General features: G+C 45.1%; 3 protein-coding genes across 3 annotated transcripts in view; 1 reads left to right on the top strand and 2 right to left on the bottom strand.

Annotated features, from left to right (window-relative positions):
- Positions 1–1228: 1228 nt before the first annotated feature.
- Positions 1229–3767, bottom strand: LOC127326699 (uncharacterized). Its single transcript, XM_051353493.2, has 4 exons — positions 3457–3767; positions 3220–3318; positions 2195–3118; positions 1229–1962 (listed from the first exon to the last, which is right to left on the bottom strand). Exons 2-4 carry the CDS (start codon positions 3250–3252, stop codon positions 1462–1464), a joined length of 1458 nt encoding a protein of 485 aa, XP_051209453.1. The 5' UTR covers positions 3253–3318; positions 3457–3767; the 3' UTR covers positions 1229–1461.
- A 1859-nt stretch (positions 3768–5626) lies between these two features.
- Positions 5627–7626, bottom strand: LOC127326767 (F-box/FBD/LRR-repeat protein At1g13570). The gene is made up of 3 exons (XM_051353551.2): positions 6644–7626; positions 6330–6473; positions 5627–6233 (listed from the first exon to the last, which is right to left on the bottom strand). The coding sequence occupies exons 1-3, from the start codon at positions 7574–7576 to the stop codon at positions 5859–5861; spliced, it is 1452 nt and encodes a 483-aa protein (XP_051209511.1). The 5' UTR covers positions 7577–7626; the 3' UTR covers positions 5627–5858.
- A 2910-nt stretch (positions 7627–10536) lies between these two features.
- LOC127326771 (uncharacterized) overlaps positions 10537–19096 on the top strand; it is a 61662-nt gene continuing 53102 nt past the window's right edge. The window contains exon 1 of the mRNA XM_051353557.2: positions 10537–10894. Within this exon, the coding sequence (XP_051209517.1) occupies positions 10537–10894 (358 nt within the window). The remainder of the gene's footprint in view (positions 10895–19096) is intronic.

The raw sequence follows: 19096 nt of genomic DNA, 5'->3' as shown, positions 1-19096 counted from the left end.
CCTTAATTACATGAGCAGGTGTTAATCACTGCTCAAGGCACCTCTCTCTTTTGGTCTTGTCTTTTTTTCCTTTTCTTGGTAATTTAGCTGGTTATGAAATGCTTTCTTGCATGGACAGTCGTTGTTGTGGCAAAGCTGGAATTGTAGCTTAAGCATTCGCTACAAATCTTTTTTTTATAAAAGCATTCACTACATATCTTTGTATAATGGTGAAACATATGATCTGAACTGCATTTTACTTAATTTTCTACTCAATTAAGGTGTGTCGGTTTTAGTTGGTTGGCCTGTGAGATCTTGTGTTTGTTGGAGGGCTCCCATCTGCCGATCAGGCAACCTGTGAATGAATCTTCTTTAATCACATGAGCAGGCGTTAATCAGCTACTTAATGCACCTCTCGTTTTCCTCAATCTTGCGGCCATACTTTCAGAGATGGAGTGGAACAAATATATTGTCGTTGGATATCGTGGTTGGACAGAGTAAAGAAAGTGTTGTGTAGCTGGCTTGTACTTGTTTTTTTCTTTGTAATTCAGCTGGATGTGTACTTGGGTCAGTGGTTTCACGGAGGACGCGGCGATGAGACAGGTGATTAGGTGGCTGCTGTCGGCGCAAATACATGTGGTCAAAGCTCTGGTCTCCAGGTGTGGTGGGTGGGTTGAGGAGCAGCTGGACAACAGGAGATTTTGCTTGGTCAGACTAATCGAGCTCGAGATCCGGAGAGCAATGGGAGCAGGCAGTGTCTGAACTAAACTGAACCGACCGTCTTCTTTCAGACTATTATACTGCAGAGGTCGATGCTACCTGGACGGCCAGGATTAACAGGGTCTGAACTCGGAACTGAACCAAACCGGGCCGATCAATATGGTTCATTTGAAAAGAAAAAGAAAAAGTGCTTGAGCAAGAACAAATGATCAGCATTCTGTCAAAAAATATTCAAGTATTAGATCCAGCATATCATGCTCGTGTGGACCAGCATATCCGTTGAAAGGTTTCAGCCACAGCACCTTCAGAAAGTGTATGCAGATATTAAATATTACCACGGTGCGCAATGGAATCGCTATACCACAAAATCTGTTACTACATGTAAAAACAAATACCTGATCATGAACATTTTTTCAGGCCACAAATCACTGCAATAAATATGAAGTTGACAAGCCAACTTCCACTGATCAAGCATTTGGTTTTGACATCTAATTTCTCTAAATAATTATCCTATAGGAAATATCACAAATATCAGAATATTCAGATAATTATTTTATCTAGTAGGCAATAGAACAAGTTCAACAAAAGGGAAACCTAGAGTACAGACACAATAGTTACTGACTTATGGAGTTCTGACCTCCCCTTGAAACTAAAAAGATTACTGGACATATATGCTTTACTGAGATATGAAGTTGATGAACTCCCCGAAACTAAAAAGATGACAGGACACATGCTCTCCAGACTACATGTTCTCTTCTTCAATTAGAGCCGGAAGTGAACCACAGATGGCGAAGCCAAACCCAGCTCCTCGGTTGTCCGCTTCCTCTCCTCAGCGGTCTGTGGGTACCTTGAAGGACAAGCATTGATCTTGCGATCCAAGCCACCGCAAAGCTCACACACCTTCCCGTCGTGCAGAGATATCTCTACCATGTTAACCGCGACTTCCTTGACACGCCTGATGTATCGCATGAAGTTGTTGTCGGGTTGGAAGCCATAGATCGCGAGCTTAGCTAGATTCTTGTGCTTGAAATCAGGGGCATAGGGCTTCCACTCCACTTCTGCATTTTCGCAGTGTTTGTCTGTCACCATGTCGCAGGAATGATCCCATACTGTGATGCACAGCTCTTCTAAGGAAGGTGCAGCTTCAAGAATAAACATTGTCCAAGCAAAATCACAGCCTTCAGGAAGATTTACCAGATTCACTTGCTGTAGTTTTCTGAGGACAGGAGTGAGCAGTTTCGGGCATTCTGGTAGAACCCAAACCTGCGATACAAGAAACGATATAAAAAAAATGAGTGCAAGTTGCAAGTAAATTACATTCTCAACTGGCAGAGAAGACCAATACGAGTTACTATTGTTACATCAAACCAAAAGTTGATAGCAGGCTACAAACAAATTACACTCTGGACTGGAGTGTCAGAAAAGACTTGCTTAAGTTAATATAGTTCTATAACAATCATAGGGTGGAAACAAGACAGATGATTACAGTGAGTACCTTTTCACTTTGGAAATCCAGATGCAGAGCAGTAATAGAAGGAACATTGGTGAGGAGCTGGCTTAGCTCGAGAGTCTTCTTGCGCAAACGAGTCCCATCTTTCGCGAGGCTTAGCTTTGAAAGCCGCGGCACAAAGCCGAAAGACAGAGGATCCTCACAAGAGAACCAATTATAATAGCTCACCCGCTGGAGTTTTGGCACAAATGTCAGCTCAATCCTCTCAAATTTCCCAGAGTGAACCACGAGCTCAACAAGCTGATCATGTTCTATCTGCACCACTGAATAGATCCCTGAGTCGCAGTTTGTTAAACACAAGGACTCCAAGCGCTTGCAAGTGCTGAGGATGTTGGGGATGTCCAGTTCACCAAACCTCAGATTGCGCAGCCAAAGGCGGGTGAGGCCAGCAAATGCGTCCGGACAAGCGCCAAGAAAAGCATTGAAGTGGCTCGCAAAGTGGAGGAGATCGTCAGGATGGCAATCGGCATAAGCCTTCTCGGTTACTATCTGAAACTCAGCCTTTTCAACTTTCTGGGTTGCCATGGCACGGGCAACAGACTTGGCAATGCAGACAGAGTCATGATCCGTCAAGACAAATCTGATTATGAGTTTACTGACGGTGATTGCTGGGGTCCTCCTGCTCAAGATGTTATCCGTTACACTAGCCACGGCGTGGCTGATCCGGAGCACGTCGCGGATGCCGAATTCAAGGGCTGGGTTGTGGTGACACGAGATGGAACTGACGCTTATGAACAGGTGTGAGAGCATGGTGGGGAGCTTCAGCAGCCGCTTGGAGAGGATGCAGGTCCTTATTGCGTCGAGCGTGTCGACCCTCTCCAGAATATTGAGCAGAAGGTCATCGGGCAGCTTGCTGAGCCAGTCTACGGTGCTCGGAGTGGCAGCGGCGGTTTCGTTGCTAGCTGGTTTCTGCATGGCAGTTAGCAGGAACAAAGAATAAGTGACACTCCACTTGAGGATGAATCTTTCGAGAAGGATAGACATCAGGAACAAAAGAAGCAAATACTTACACTGCGTCTGCGGCGACCGTTCTTGTTCTTCATGGCTGATCTGATCAGCACTGCATCAGGGACGCCGGGTTATTATTTGACAACAAGAAACAAGAATAGCTGCATCAGGGACGCCGAGTTATTATTTGACAACAAGAAACAAGAATAATTGCATCAGGTAAAGCAGATAAGACACCTCATATTCAGAATTCAGAGTAACGATTCTCTTGAAATTAGGCATGGGGAATCTGTGCTTACCGCTGAGTCGGAGGTTGTGTAGGTGAGGAGCTGCCAGCGTTCCACGCGGCTGTGCGACAAGGCGGCGGGGCAGTGGCCAGTGGGGCAGGAGGGGCGGCGGAGTGGGGAATAGGCGGCAATGGACGGGACGTGGCCGCGGGGCGGCGAAGCGGGGAAGGATGCGGTGGCGCGGATGGGAAGCAGGCGGTAGTAGAGGTGGGCGGCGGAAGAGACCGGCGGAGTGAGCCGGAGAGGTGCAGGGGTCAGAACGCGGCGGCGGAGTGGGTCTGAGAAGGTTGAGGTTGATGTGGTACACGGGGCTGCTCCAAGATTCGTGCTAGTGCGACGTGGAAGAATCAGGGAGAGGGCCTTTTCCACATGGTCGACTCTTATTTTACCCTCTTGGATTCAAACACGTCCTAAATAGAGAAAAGTCCAATATCAGCATGGATTTGTCCAGGGTTCAGATTACCACTGTGAACTTTGACTTGGTTTGAAATAGGAAAATGACTTATTTCCTCCGGAGGCAGCGCCGCTCGCAGCCTTCGGATCAAGCGTCGTGGGATCTGGTTAAATCGCCCGGCTTTCATGTGCCACACGTTCATAGTGGGCACTGTCAGAACCCCCGATGTCCACCGCCCGAGCTGCAAACCACCGTCGATCGAGCTGCCCGCTGCCGAAGCTGCAAAAGGCACAAGCTAGAGCTTCAACCCCTATTGTCGGTGTTGCAAATGGCCTGCCACCCGACCTACAAGCCCCGCCACCTGAGCTGAAATCTACCATCGTCGGTGCTGCAAATGCCTTCCGTTGGAGATGCAATGGGCGGGCGCCGGAGCTGCAATCAAGTACCGTCGGTGCTTCAAATGCCTTCCATGAGAGCTTCCATGGGGGCGCCGAAGCTGCAAGCGACCAGCAGCGATGCTGCAACCGCTACCGCTAGATGTCGACGCTGGAGATCGACGCACCGGTGCATCCGCACGCAAGGCATCGTTGATGACATGCCGCCCCGCAAAACCTAGCTTCGACTTCACAGTGGCACTGGTCACTCGATCTAGTCGGAGTCGCTCCAAGATGTAGAATGTTGTTGTGAGTCAAGCCCGTTAGCAGGGTCGCCACTCAAGTATCCTGCTATAAATCATTAGTAGATAACTTGAAGAGTTAGTGCCATCACAATATGTACTGTGGAGATGGTGAAATTTTAATATTAATATATTAAATAACTTCGATCAGTGTGGCATGGTCAATAATTCAATATGCTCTGGTCGAAGGCTCGATAAAACATTTTATGTGCCCTGTTGTGTTTATCATTAGAAGAACTAGACAGATTCCGTTATGTTAATCTTTATCTTTTTATTTTGAGCATCAACCCGTTGTCTTTATCTGATCACGTAGGAGAAAAAGTATCCCTCCAATTCATAATAAGTGTCAAGATTTTACATCTAATGATCAAGACATAGAAAAGGCTAGCCGGGCCACTGGGCCAGAGTCTTCAGATTCCCAACATTCATGCCCAGCAACTTATATCAGTATCCCCTAAAAAAGCAACTTATTTCAGTAGCCATGCTCCTAAATCTAGCCCTAGTCAATGCCCTGACACTACAACTTAATATCCAATTCCATTTTAAAGCATTTCCATTTAGATATCCCTAGAACCTTAGTAGCTCGTAGGGCTGCAAGCGGCGCCGGTGTTTCGTCCGCAGAACTAGAAATACTGCAAAAGAAGGTACAGATTTAAAGCAAAATTAAAGCGTCCAGCATCCCACCCAGCTTGACACCCTAGTAGCTCGACACAATTGCACAAAATCTGGTTATAGCCGTACAGTTCACCATGGCTCGGACAGTGGTGTATTCATCTAGCGATCTCACTCCTTGAACTGGAGCAACCCTAACAGCGCAAAATCCTCAAATCGGAAAAGACAGGAGTTGCAGCAATTCAGCAATGGCAATATATCCACATGAAACGGGTTACAGTTGTTACAGTCAGAACATAAGTTTGGTACTGAGCTTAGTACAAAAGGAGCATAAATAAACACGAACTAGGGACTGGGAGCTTTGTGCAATCCAATAAATGTGTTGCTACTCGTACCCAAACACTGCAGAAAATAGTCAAGAGTCAAGACATGGTATTCACATCTATTACTTTGCAGCAATGATGAAAACTGGAAGTGCACCTAGTATTGAATGGAACGGATAAATAGAAGGAGCAATATAGCGCAGAGCAATGAGATGGCAGCACCAGACACAGATCCATGTCAATCGCACACAGCAGATGACACAATAAAGCAATTAGTTCTTGCTCATAAATTCAACACTTGCAGCTACTCAAGCTACCTGAATTAGCCCTCTGTTAAGAGCCTACAAAGTGAAGGAGTGTCCAGCGCCTAGAAGAGTACATACATTGTACCGAGCTTCAAGTGTGCACGTCAGTGGAAAGGGTCCTTGACAGAGAGATCAGATGCTTTGCGAAAGCTCCAAATGTTGTCCACTCTAGGCCCCAACACCAGAACGATACACTCGCCGCAGGCCCATGTTCGTGATACAGCCGCCACTTTGGCCGTCGCCTCACTCAACTTACGCGCTGAAGCTTGTATCTCCTCGGTGACACCGACGAGCAAAGCCCCCAGCTTCTCTGCACTCCTTGCAGCGAACTTGAGGAATTCAATCTCGCTCCGGTGCCCATGGAATTCATGGATGAACATCTTCTTGACTCGCGATGTAACACATTTGATGGGAAGACAGAGACCTCGCCAGAACTTGGCATTGTGCTTTCCAGTGGGTCCATCGGCACCAATGAGAGACTGCAAAAATCATAGCAGTGAAGAGTAGTTTTGTTCATCATCTGACTGAAAATATAAATGTGAAATGACTGACTGAACAAATGTGCAGAATGTTACCTCGATGTGCAGGGTGTCAACATTGGGAAAGCATCTGAGGATGCTGGCCAGCATCTTGACCTCCTTCAAGACACCAAAGTTCACCTTCAAGGCCAGTATCTTGACGCTTGGAACCATGGTGCTGGGGCTCGCCATGGTGTCAGGCTGCACCAAGTGAAGCAGAGATGTTACTTCGTTGATGACACTCAATATCTTGCATTTCTTGCTGATGCGCAGCATGGGGAGGGAGAGAATCATGTGCATTGCATAACGCATAATGAATAGGCTGGTTACTGAAACTTGAAAGTAAGTGAGATGCATTGAAAAGGTAGTACCTTGATGACAATGTCCCCAATCTGCAGCTGGTGAAGTCTTGGCTCCAGGTAGCCGAGCACCTGCAGCTTGGGCACGCCAGCAGCAATCTTTACCCTGACAGCCACCGAGAAGTCTTGGCCAACAACGATTTCCCACAGAATGAGGCGCTCCAGGAGCGGGGAGTCCATGACGGCGACCTCCTCCACGAAGCAATGCCAGAGGAGCACGCACCTGAAGCTCTGGTTGCGGAGGTGGACGCGCTGGAACATCTTGCTGAGAGAGACGGCGAAGGTGTGAAGAACGGGGCAGCGGGCGAGCAGGTGGTCGAGGTCACGGCCGCCGGGCATCTCGTTGCCGAACATGATGAGCTCCCAGAGGTGCGGGAACCCGTCCGCGCCACCAGCGGGTAGATGGGCGCCAGCGTCGGGGAACTTCCAGAAGCCCAGGAGGAGGCGGCGGAAGGTGTCGCAGCGGAGGACGTCGGCCGGGACGGCAGGGAGGCGGTCGAAGTCGGCGGGCATGTTGACGAGGGCGAGGTCCTGGACGCCCTTGGCGGCGAGGAGGCGCGGCCACTCGGCGAGCTCGCGGTCGTGGCAGGCGAAGTCGCAGTAGCCGATACTGACGGTGCGGAAGGGGCCCGGGTGGGCGGCGAGGACGCGGGCGACGGCGGCGACGTGGGCGCGGTCGCGGGACGGGAGGAGGTGGTGGTCGTGGAAGACGAGCGGCGTGGAGCGCCATAGGTGGCGCCAGCGGGAGGCGAGCGCGGCGGTGCGGGCGGCGTCCTTGGCGGGGAGGCGGGAGAGGATGTGGTGGAGGAGGTGGTCGTGGAGGGCGCTGATGCGGTCCTCGTAACCGCCGTCGGCGTCGGAGCAGGAGAGGAAGGAGTGCTTGGCCCTGGCGATGGACTCGCCTCCGGGGAACCACCGCAGCACGTGCAGGACGGCGGCGGCCATGCCGGCGAGAAGACGGGAGTGGGGAGTGGAGTGGAGTGAAGGTGCGGCGATGGCCTTTTTTTGCTGTGGAGATGGAAGAAACCCAATGGGCCACCCAATTGTTGGAAGCGGCCCATGAATCGCGAGGTGCAATCTAGACTTTGATTGACTTTTAGACAGCTCTAGAACCTTTTTAGGAATACTTTCTATCCTTTACTAGCCCATAATAAATTATACACACAACTTCGTAGTTTAGCATTTATCCATTTGAGTTCATATTTGGTATATCGTAGTACAAGGAAAAGTTTCTATCATATGGTGGGAAAGCGGTACTGTTGAAGGCGGAGGCCCAAGCCATCCCGGCGTATGCAATGCCCATGCTCAAGCTCCCCAAACAGACAATAAGAGGGATCATATATGCTATGACCCGTTACTGGTAGGGAGATGACGATGTTCCAAAACATGCATTGATTTGCTTAGTGGAAAATATGTGTACCAAAGAAGAAGGATGGAATGGGTTTTAGAAATTTACATTGTTTCAACTTGCCAATGCTAGCAAGGCAGTGTTGGCTTCTATTGTGTGAGCCAGAGTCCCTTTGTGCTCAAGTGTTGAGGGCAAACTATTTTCCAACATGAGATCTACTCAATGCAGAATTTAAAAAGTGATCATCATATACTTGGTAGAGTATTTGGGCGCCTATTCAAACTTTCAGGAAAGGGTACATATGGCGTGTGGGTAGCGGAGAAAATATTGACATATGGAATGACCGATAGGTTCCAAGTAGCCCATCGAGGAAGATTATTACTCCAAGAGGCACATAGTCTACACCAGTGTCTGAACTCATTGACCCCATAAATAGATGCTAGGATGAAACAATGTTGAGATCCTTATTCTATTTGGCAGATGTGACTAGGATACTAAAGATCCCCTTGGCAGTGGGGATGATGGAGGACTTTACTTCATGGAATCATACAAAAATGGCATTTTTACTGTTCGATATGTATACTATGTTGAATGGGATCACCAACATGGAAGAAAATTAATTAGAACAAGTGCCCTAGGTGTATCTGATATCAATCCAGTTTGAACGCAGGTTTGGAAACTAAAGGTTTCAGCAAAGATAAAAGTATTTGCATGGGGAATGTTACACGGGACTCTGCCCTGCTATTGTATCTTGGCAAATAGACAAATAATTACCTCTAGTCTATGTCCGGTATGTAAAGTAGGGTGTGAAACTACAAAACACACTTTATTTGAATGTCCAAGAGCTGTCGAGATTTGGGAAAACCTAGGGATTCAATGAGTAATTGAGGAGGCATGCATGGACGATACTGCAGTTCTTGAATCCATCTTGCGAAAGAGTGATTCTATGCATGGGATAGTGACCGATTTAGGCTCAACGAATTGGTTGTTTCAATCTGTTGGTATACATGGTGGAAGAAGAGAAAAATCTCTCGAGATGAACAAGTTCAGAAACCGGCCAGGAGCAGCCAATCGACTGTGCACTTTCCTTGAATTACTACAGAGCTACCAAAAGGAACATAGGTATCAAACTCTATGGTTGGCAAGCCGGCGGATGAGTTTGTCAAACTAAACAACGATGCCGCGATCTCTGCAGAAAATTATACGGGAGCTACGGGTGCTGTCATTAGGGATGATGGTGGTATGTTCGTTGCAGTTAGCTGTCGTGGTATATTGCATGTCGCAGATGAAGCCATGGCTGAAGCCATTGCCCTTCGAGATGGTATCCTCCTTGCGGGACAACTTGGATGCAATAGGATTGAGGTAAAACAATGCACCCACCGTCTATGAGGGTTGCTCTTTTCTAGCTCGTAATTTTACTCATGTTAAATTTGATCATTGCCCTAGGAAAAGCAATATTGTAGCTCATACTTTGGCTTGTAATGCAGAGGGACCTCAGTCAATAGTTTTGCATGAGGATCCGCCTAATTTTCTTTTGAGCCTTTTGGGAAAGGGTTAATTGGATCTATGCCTCTCCAATTTTCACCACTTGGAGAAATGCCATTACAAAAACTGGATTTGGACATATGCCACTCTAACTCTCCAATACCTCTATGTATGCCATTTTGTGCACTTGAAAAGAATAATGGTCACTTAATCAATATTTCTATAAATAAATTATTGTGCGTCAAATCGTGGAATTTTTGCTATAAAAATAAACAGCGTACTATCTTGCAATTTTTTAATAATATTTCAGGTCTATTAGAATTCAGATGCATCTAGATGCTATTTAGTATCTAGATACATCTAAATTTAGACAAATTTTAGATAAGTTTGATGAGAGGTGGGAGTAGTAGAGATTGGACTACCGGTTGAGATGCTCTTGCGGTTGTGCCCTGTTTTGAATCGAAATCGAACAGGTTCTCACATAAATAAACGAAATAATGAACCATAAAAAACGTACAGTAATAAACAATGTATATATATACTCCGTAATTAAATAAGAGAGAAAAAACAACTCCAACGTGAAGCTTCTTGCCTGATTGTAGCACGTCGCATCCTCCGTCTTCGCATGAATCTCCGAGGACCGATCGAGCAGCCCCACCTCCGGTCCACCTCCGCCGCCCCCTCCCGCTGTCGGTCCATCCGCGCCGCCGCCTATCGCCCAACCGCACCATCCTGCTCCTCTTCGCCGCCGTGTCCTGCCACGCTTTGCCGGCGCTTCCCGTCACCGGTAAAGCAACGGTTCCTTTTGGTTAACTTCAAGAATCATTACTCCGAATATGAGGTTTTCTTCTCTGCTTCCGGTGAAGGAGTTCTCGTTCTATCTTATTCGCAGGAAGCAGCAACATCACACCAATAAGCCCGGCCAGGAGTTGTTTATCCAATCAGCCATGAAGAATGGTCGCCGCAGACGCAATGTAAGTGCTGCTTCTTTTGTTCCCGCTCTTCTGTCCCTCACCTCACCTAAGTATCATCCTCAGACAATGAGTTTGTCGCTTCCACCCCGCTAAATGCAATGCAGAGATCAGCTTGCAACGAAGCCGCCACTGCTACGGGGAACAGCGACATGATCAGCAAGCTGCCCAATGACCTCTTGCTCAACATACTGGAGAGGGTGGAGACCCTTGACGCGATAAGGACATGCATCCTATCCAAGCGAACGCTCAAGCTCCCGACCATGTTCTCACGATTTGACATAGATATTGCTTCCATTGCACGCCACATAGATGAATCCAGTGATTTCACTCTTCGTGATGTGGTCCGCATCAATGGCGTTGTGGCTGATGTCACTGAAAACATCATGTTTGGGAGAAGCAGGGATATCACCATCCGCAAGCTGCACGTGAGGTTCATCCTCAGGCGCTATGACTGTCTCTCCTGTAGGGATACGTTGCATAGAAAACAAAAAATTTCCTACCGCGAACACGCAATCCAAGCCAAGATGCAATCTAGAAGACGGTAGCAACGAGGGGATTATCGAGTCTCACCCTTGAAGAGATTCCAAAGCCTACAAGATGAGGCTCTTGTTGTTGCGGTAGACGTTCACTTGCCGCTTGCAAAAGCGCGTAGAAGATCTTGATCACGGCGCCACGAACGGGCAGCACCTCCGTACTCGGTCACACGTTCGGTTGTTGATGAAGACGACGTCCACCTCCCCGTTCCAGCGGGCAGCGGAAGTAGTAGCTCCTCTTGAATCCAGCAGCACGACGGCGTGATGGCGGTGGTGGTGGAGAACTCCGGCGGAGCTTCGCTAAGCGTGCGGGAGAGAAGGAGGAGCTGGGCGGCTAGGGTTTGGGGAGAGGGGGGCGCCGGCCACTCTAGGGGTGCGGCCACCTTGTGGTGTTGGGGTGGCCGGCCCCCTCCCCTTGGCCCTCATTATATAGGTGGAACACCCAAGAGTTGGTCTACAAGTCTTCGAATAAGACCCCAAACCAAAACCTTCCATATCACATGAAACCTACCCAAGCTAGGACTCCCACTAGAGGTGGGATTCCCACCCTTCCTTGGGAGGGGGTGGCCGGCCCCCTTAGGGGAGTCCACTTGGGACTCCTCCCCCCTTAGGGTTGGCCGGCCATGGTGGTGGAGTCCCTTTGGGACTCCGCCTTCCAAAGTGGTTTCTTCCGGACTTTTCTAAAACCTTCTAGAACCTTCCGTAGAAACTTCCGGATCATTTTAAATCTTATAAAATGATTTCCTATATATGAATCTTATTCTCCGGACCATTCCGGAACTCCTCGTGATGTCCGGGATCTCATCCGGGACTCCGAACAAATATTCGAACTCCATTCCATATTCAAGTTCTACCATTTCAACATCCAACCTTAAGTGTGTCACCCTACGGTTCGCGAACTATGCGGACATGGTTGAGTACTCACTCCGACCAATAACCAATAGCGGGATCTGGAGATCCATAATGGCTCCCACATATTCAACGATGACTTTAGTGATCGAATGAACCATTCACATACGATACCAATTCCCTTTGTCACGCGATATTTTACTTGTCCGAGGTTTGATCATCGGTATCACTCTATACCTTGTTCAACCTCGTCTCCTGACAAGTACTCTTTACTCGTACCGTGGTATGTGGTCTCTTATGAACTTATTCATATGCTTGCAAGACATTAGACGACTGATACGTCCAAAATGTATCTACTTTCCCGAACACTTTTGCTATTGTTTTGCCTCTAATTTGTGTATTTTGGATACAACTAACACGGACTAACGCTGTTTTCAGCAGAACTGTTCTGGTGTCTCGTTTTTGTGCAGAAATCCAACTTTCGGGAAAATCCTCGGAATTTATGCAGAAGGCCCTATTTTCCCAGAATACTGACGGAGCCAGAAGGACAAGTAAGGTGGAGGCCCGAGGGCCCCACACCATAAGGCGGCGCGGCCTAGGGGGGGCCGCGCGGCCCTATGGTGTGGCCCCCTCGGCCGGCCTCCGACGCCCTCCTTCGGACTATAAATTGCCTTCGACCTAAAAACGCACGGGGAGAAGTCGAAATCGCCAGAAAGCCTCCAGAACGCCGCCACATCGCGAAACTTCGTCGCGGGAGCCAGAAGTCTCCGTTCTGGCACTCCGCCGAGACGGGGAATTGGAGGAGATCATCGCCATCATCACCGCCAACGCCTCTCCATCAACCAGCCATGCTTCCCCCATCCATGAGTGAGTAATTCCCCCGCTGTAGGCCGAAGGGGATGGTAGGGATTGGATGAGATTGGTCATGTAATAGCATAAGATTGTTAGGGCATAGTGCCTAGTGTCCGTAATTGGTACTTTGATGATATTGTTGCAACTTGTTATGCTTAATGCTTGTCACTAGGGCCCGAGTGCCATGATCTCAGATCTGAACATGTTATTGTTTCATCATGATATTCATTGTTTATGGTCTTACCTACAAGTTGTATACACATATCGCTGTCCGGAACCGATGGCCCCGAAGTGACAGAAATCGGGACAACCGGAGGGAATGGTAGTGATGTGAGGATCACATGTGTTCACGGAGTGTTAATGCTTTGCTCCGGTACTCTATTAAAAGGAGTACCTTAATATCCAGTAGTTTCCCTTGAGGCCCGGCTGCCACCGGCTGGTAGGACAAAAGATGTTGTGCAAGTTTCTCATTGCGAGCACGTACGACTATAATTGGAACACATGCCTATTGATTGCTTTGTACTTGGACACCGTTTTATTATTATCTGCAAATGCCCTGCTATGATTATTACATGAGTTTCTCTCATCCATGCAACGCCCGTTATCCGTCCCCGTGCCTACAGTATTTTAATCCTGCTGTTTACTATAATCACTACTGCTGTCTTTGTTACTCTCGTTGTTATTTCACTACTGCTACTGCTATAAAACTGTTACTACTGATAAACTCTTGCGAGCAAGTCTGTTTCCAGGTGCAGCTGAATTGACAACTCCGCTGTTAAGGCTTCCAAGTATTCTTTGTCTCCCCTTGTGTCGAATCAATAAATTGGGTTATACTACCCGCGAAGACTGCTGCGATCCCCTATACTTGTGGGTTATCAAGACCGTTTTCTGGCGCCGTTGCCGGGGAGCATAGCTTTATTTGGAAGTTCACTTGGATTGATATTGTTCGCTGCAAATTCTCCATCATGGGTAAAGCTCGCGATTCTAAAGTCGCCATATTACCATCCACTACAAGAAAAGGTACAACTCTGAGTACCTCTGCTACACTTGATTCACCATCTGTGATAAGTCAACTTGTTTCACCGCCACAAGCTGGTACGTCTGCTGAATCTGAAAACTCTCATAATATTGATAATGTTTCTGCTGTGCTTGATGATAGTGGTTCACTGGGATCCTTTCTAGATGCTACAATTGCTAGGTCTAGACAAATTGAAAATGCTGAAACTCCTAATGAAAACGCCATTACACCTGTTAGTTCACCTGAACTTGATTATTCTAGTGATGATCCTGATGAAGATTATGTGGAGCTTAATGATGATTTTATTGATAAATGCAATTCTATTACTGATGCAAGAAACATTAAAAAGTTTCTCGCACAATATACTGTTAGACATAAGCTATCTCCTGATCCTGAATTTGCCACATCTCCTATATGCATTAAGGATAAAGATTATGATTTTTCTCTTGATCTATCTCATATAGCTATTGTAGAGAAAACACCCTTTTGTGGTACTGAAAAAGAAAGTGCTGTAGAACACATGATTGAACTTTCTTCTATGAGTAGCTTGTTTTCTGATGATGTTAAGATGCGTACTTACTTTGTCACTAAATTTTTTCCTTTCTCATTAAAGGATGATGCTAAAACTTGGTATAATAATTTGCCTCCTGGTTCTATTAAAAATCCAACTGAGTTGCGTGATTTTTTCTTTCGAAAATACTTTCCTGCTAGTGCTCAACATGCTGCTTTACAGAGAATTTACAGATTTGATCAAGGAGATGAAGAGAAATTGCCTGCGGCATGGGCAAGATTTTGTTCTCTTATCAGAGCTCGACCTGGACATGATTTAGAAAAGAATGATCTACTTGATATATTTTATAGTGGACTAACCATTGAATCTAGAGCATATTTGGATAGTTGTGCTGGTTGTGTTTTCAGGAAAAGAACTCAGAAGAAGTTTGAAGATTTATTGGCTAGAATAAGCCGGAATCATGATGATTGGGAAACACCTGAACCAACTCCAACGCCAATATTGAAGAAGAGGGGTTTAATTGAATTGAATGATGATGATATGCGGGAAGCTAAGAAGTCTCTCAAGGAGAAAGGTATTAAATCCGAAGATGTGAAGAATCTACCTCCTATAGAGGATATATGTGAGATAATTCCCCCTTCACCCATGATTGAGGTAAACTCCCTTCAACGCTTTACTAGGGAAGATATTCCGTATTCAAAACCTCCTACGCAATGCTTAGATGAGTTTGATAATTATATTGTTAAGCAAGAAAATTTTAATATGAGAGTAGAGAATCATCTAATGGAAAATTCTCAAGCTATTAGCAATTTGCATGATATTGTGGAGAGAACCTCCAATGATGTTAAGGTGCTTGTTAAACATTTTCAAATGATTCAAACTCAAATTGATCAACTCACTAAAGTGCAAAATGATTTGCTAAATAATAATTCTAAAGAGAAACATGCTTATGAAGTAACAACTAGAGGTGGTGTCTCTACCCAGGATCCTCTATATCCTGAAGGGCACCCCAAAAGAATTGAACAAGATTCTCAACGCATTGAACCTAGTGCTCATTCTAAGAAGAAAAAGAAGAAGAAACATAAAAAGGTTGTAGAATCCTCTGAACCTGCTAATGATCCTAATAGTATTTCTATTTCTGATGCTGAAACTGAAAGTGGAAATGAACATGATAATGATAATGATAATGATAAGAATGATGCTTCTGATAAATAAGAGGTTGAAGATGAACCTGAAAAGCATGATAAAAATAAAAAGTATACTAAAGAAGATTTTATTGCTAAGAAACATGGTAATGAAAGAGAACCTTGGGTGCAAAAGCAAATGCCTTTTCCTGCTAAGAAACTAAAATCAAAGGAAGAAGAACACTATAATAAATTTTGCGATTGGATGAAACCTTTATTCTTGCAAATTCCTTTGACTGATGCTATTAAATTGCCTCCTTATTCAAAGTATATGAAAGATATTGTTACTAACAAGAGGAATGAGGAAATTTCCACTATGCTTGCTAATTACTCTTTCAATGGCAAAGTGCCAAAGAAGTTGGGCGACCCAGGTATACCTACTATTCCTTGTTCTATCAAGAATAATTATGTTAAAACTGCTCTATGTGATTTGGGAGCCGGTGTTAGTGTTATGCCTTTTTCTCTTTATAAGAGGCTTTATCTAGATAAGTTGATACCTACTGATATATCTTTGCAAATGGCTGATAAATCTACTGCTATTCCTGTTGGTATATGTGAGGATGTTCCTGTTCAAGTTACTACTAACTGCTTGATATTAACTGATTTTGTTGTGTTGGAAATGCCTGAAGATGATAATATGTCTATTATTCTTGGGAGACCCTTTCTTAACACCGCAGGGGCTGTTATTGATTGCAATAAAGGAAAGGTTACTTTTAATGTTGATGATAAGGAGCATACCGTCTATTTCCCCAAGAAGATTGATAAAGTATGTGGAGTCAATACTATTTCTAATGTGAGAACTATCAAAGTTGGAACTATTGATTGTCCTATATATGAGCCTAAAGAGGGTTATCAAAATCTTATGATTGGATCCATATCAATACAATTCAAGGTAACATGATTGATTTGAGGTTTATTTCTTCATATGCTATGTAAAATTTATTCGGTGGCAAGACTTGATCAACCTTGTTAACGAATACCTTTTATATGCATAGAGGAGGTAAACAACATCTCTTTCTTCCTCCACTTGTCTTACTTGCTGTAGCACTTTTGTTTTGTAAAGTTCCTCAGTTGATTAGGGTTTTCGAAATTTTTCCTGGCCAGTAATAATAAACTTAATACCCAGAAATGTGCATTTTTCAAAGTTTTCAAAAATTCACAAAAATTATACCGTTGGTCCTATTTTTCGAAGAGGCACCTGGGAGCACCAGAGGATGATCTGTGGGGCACCACAGGGTGCCACACCACAGGCCGGCGCGGCCAAGGAGGGGGGCGCGCCACCCTGTGGTGTGGGCCCCTCCTTGCCCCACTACTTCATCTCTTTCTCCCAGCATCTTCTCTCTCCCGAAAAAACTCGAACCAGCTTTCTCTCACTCGCGTTTTTGCTCAAGAGCTCAGGATTTTTCGATCTCTTTGCTCAGCCCAGATTTCTGTCTGAAATTTGGCACATTTGCTCTCCGGTATGTGACTCCTCCGCCTATCCAAGTAGAATTTTGTTTGGTTGAGTATATCTTGAATATTTTGCTGCTGTAGGTAACATGTTTAGTGAGCTTGCATGCTTGTTTTAAGTTGTATAAACTAGTTTTGATGCATGATTAGTACTCTAGCAAGTCCCTATAGTAGTTCCCCTTGATTATATGTCACCAAATCAAATTTTATATTGTTTGTTGAAAATTTCAGAAAATGGAGTGGAATAGATATCAACTTAACCAACAAGAATTGGAGGTCCAACAAGTCATGAGAGTGAACCGTGAAGAGGGAGTATACCCCTCTTACTACCCGTGCGCGGATTTCATGAGAAGCGCGGGAATATTGGAAGATGTTCGGAGTCTAATTTCTCGTGCAGGGCTGAGTGATTTTGTTGAAGGAGAGCCAAGCCAATATGCAAAATTAACTATGTCGGTTGTGCAGGACTTTAAGTTCAATTGGTCGCGATCTAATCCCACGGTTCAGTATAAAATTTAAAATAAAGCTGTCAACTTGCCATTCAGTGATTTCTGTGCAGCAATTAGAGTACCGCAATGGGGATCATGCGAGAAGATAAGGGGATCGCCGCAAGAACTCTTAAGCCTCTTCAAGATGATTTGCTATGGAAGGAGTTTCTCAGAGGATAGTGGTAAAATCACTAGCATTCAGCTCCCGGCTATCCGATACTTTGCTTATTTCATCACTAAATGCGTTCTTGCTAGAAGGATTGGTGGTAGACTATCTATCCCGGATTTAGCTTTTCTAGCTGCGGCATTGCAAAGTAGTAGGACTTATAATTTGGGGGCATTGATAGCTTATAGACTTGCTACTAACCGTGAGAAAGGTGGAATTTGTGGAGGTCTCATCGCCTCTCGTTTACTAGCTTTGCATAATGTAGAACCTCATCATCTTGACATTCCACTTTCCATAGAAAAACTTGATATAGTCTCTATGATTAGACATGAATTTGTTTCTGACTCCTCCAACTTGGGTAACCTGTTTTACAAGATGACATTTTATAAGAAAGTCTGGAGAATAACTAAGAAAACTGAGAAACTAGTAAGATTGCCTGCGCCTGTTCTGTTTAACCTTGATTCCAGGGAAGATTGGTCGGTCACAGAAGGTGCACCGAATGCACACATAGAGGGAGGAGGCAATCATGCAAGAGACAACACGGAGGAGGCCGAGGAACATCTTGACTCATCGTCCGATGCAGCAAGTTCCTCGCAGCAACATGTTGGGCATATGGAGCCTCCACGCTTTTCTTCTGCACAGGAACTTTACTATGACTACGCCATGAATTATCCACCGGCGAGGAACAGCGACCCTCGTTGGGGTTGAACTCCACTTAGGCCAAAAGCCTAAGCTTGGGGGGAGGTATACCGGCATCACTCATTCTTTGCATATTATGATTGCTGGATACTTGTACATACTTGTTTTGTTCGTTTGAGTGGTTTTCTAATGAGAGGAAGATGATATTTGGGGAAGTGCTGCCTGAAAACAGATTCTGAACTGTTACCGTAAAAATTCTCAAAAATAGCCAGAACGGTATTTTGCGAAGACAATTTTTGTGCATGTTCCCCAGGTTGTTATCTAACTTTCATTAGTTGAACACTTTTCGATTTGAGCAGTGGAAGAATTTATTAAAAATCGAGTACTGTACTGCTGTCAAGTTTGACGAATTTCTGCTGCTTTGTGTTTATGTGAGTTTTCTAGTTTGCCATTTCTTGTTTTCGCTCTGTTTCCTTCCCAAAACACAAAAAGACCAAAAATATTTCTGTTGTTTCTCTTCACCATTTGTTTGCTTTGGTTTCTTGCATTTGTTTCGCTTTATTTGCTACTGCTAGTTTGCTATAAGAAAACCCAAAAAGATTTTGCTTTGTTTGCTTGTTTTCCTTTGTTCTTGTTTCTAATTCGAAAACACCAAAAATATTTGCTGTTCTTCTTTGGTTTGTAAAGTTCATTATGAGTTCAATGGTCTTCGGTGGCTGGAGCGTGGTTTTCATTTTATATTATCCAAGCTACACAAGTGAAAGGCAATAATGACGATCTACGACAATTGGATTGTGGTGAGAGGCTGGTATGAACTGTATTTGTTTTCATTTTTGTACATATACTCATCCATGTGAGCATGCTTAGTTAGTTCATGTGAGGTATATGTTATTTGAGAAAGTCTAGTAGTTCATGATCTCTCATGTTTAGCTCCAATTTATTAATATGAGTAGCATGTCATGGATGTTTGCT

This window comes from Lolium perenne, chromosome 6 (genome assembly GCF_019359855.2).
Source record: "Lolium perenne isolate Kyuss_39 chromosome 6, Kyuss_2.0, whole genome shotgun sequence".
NCBI lineage: Eukaryota > Viridiplantae > Streptophyta > Magnoliopsida > Poales > Poaceae > Lolium > Lolium perenne.
This window is presented reverse-complemented; position numbering and strand designations above follow the sequence as displayed.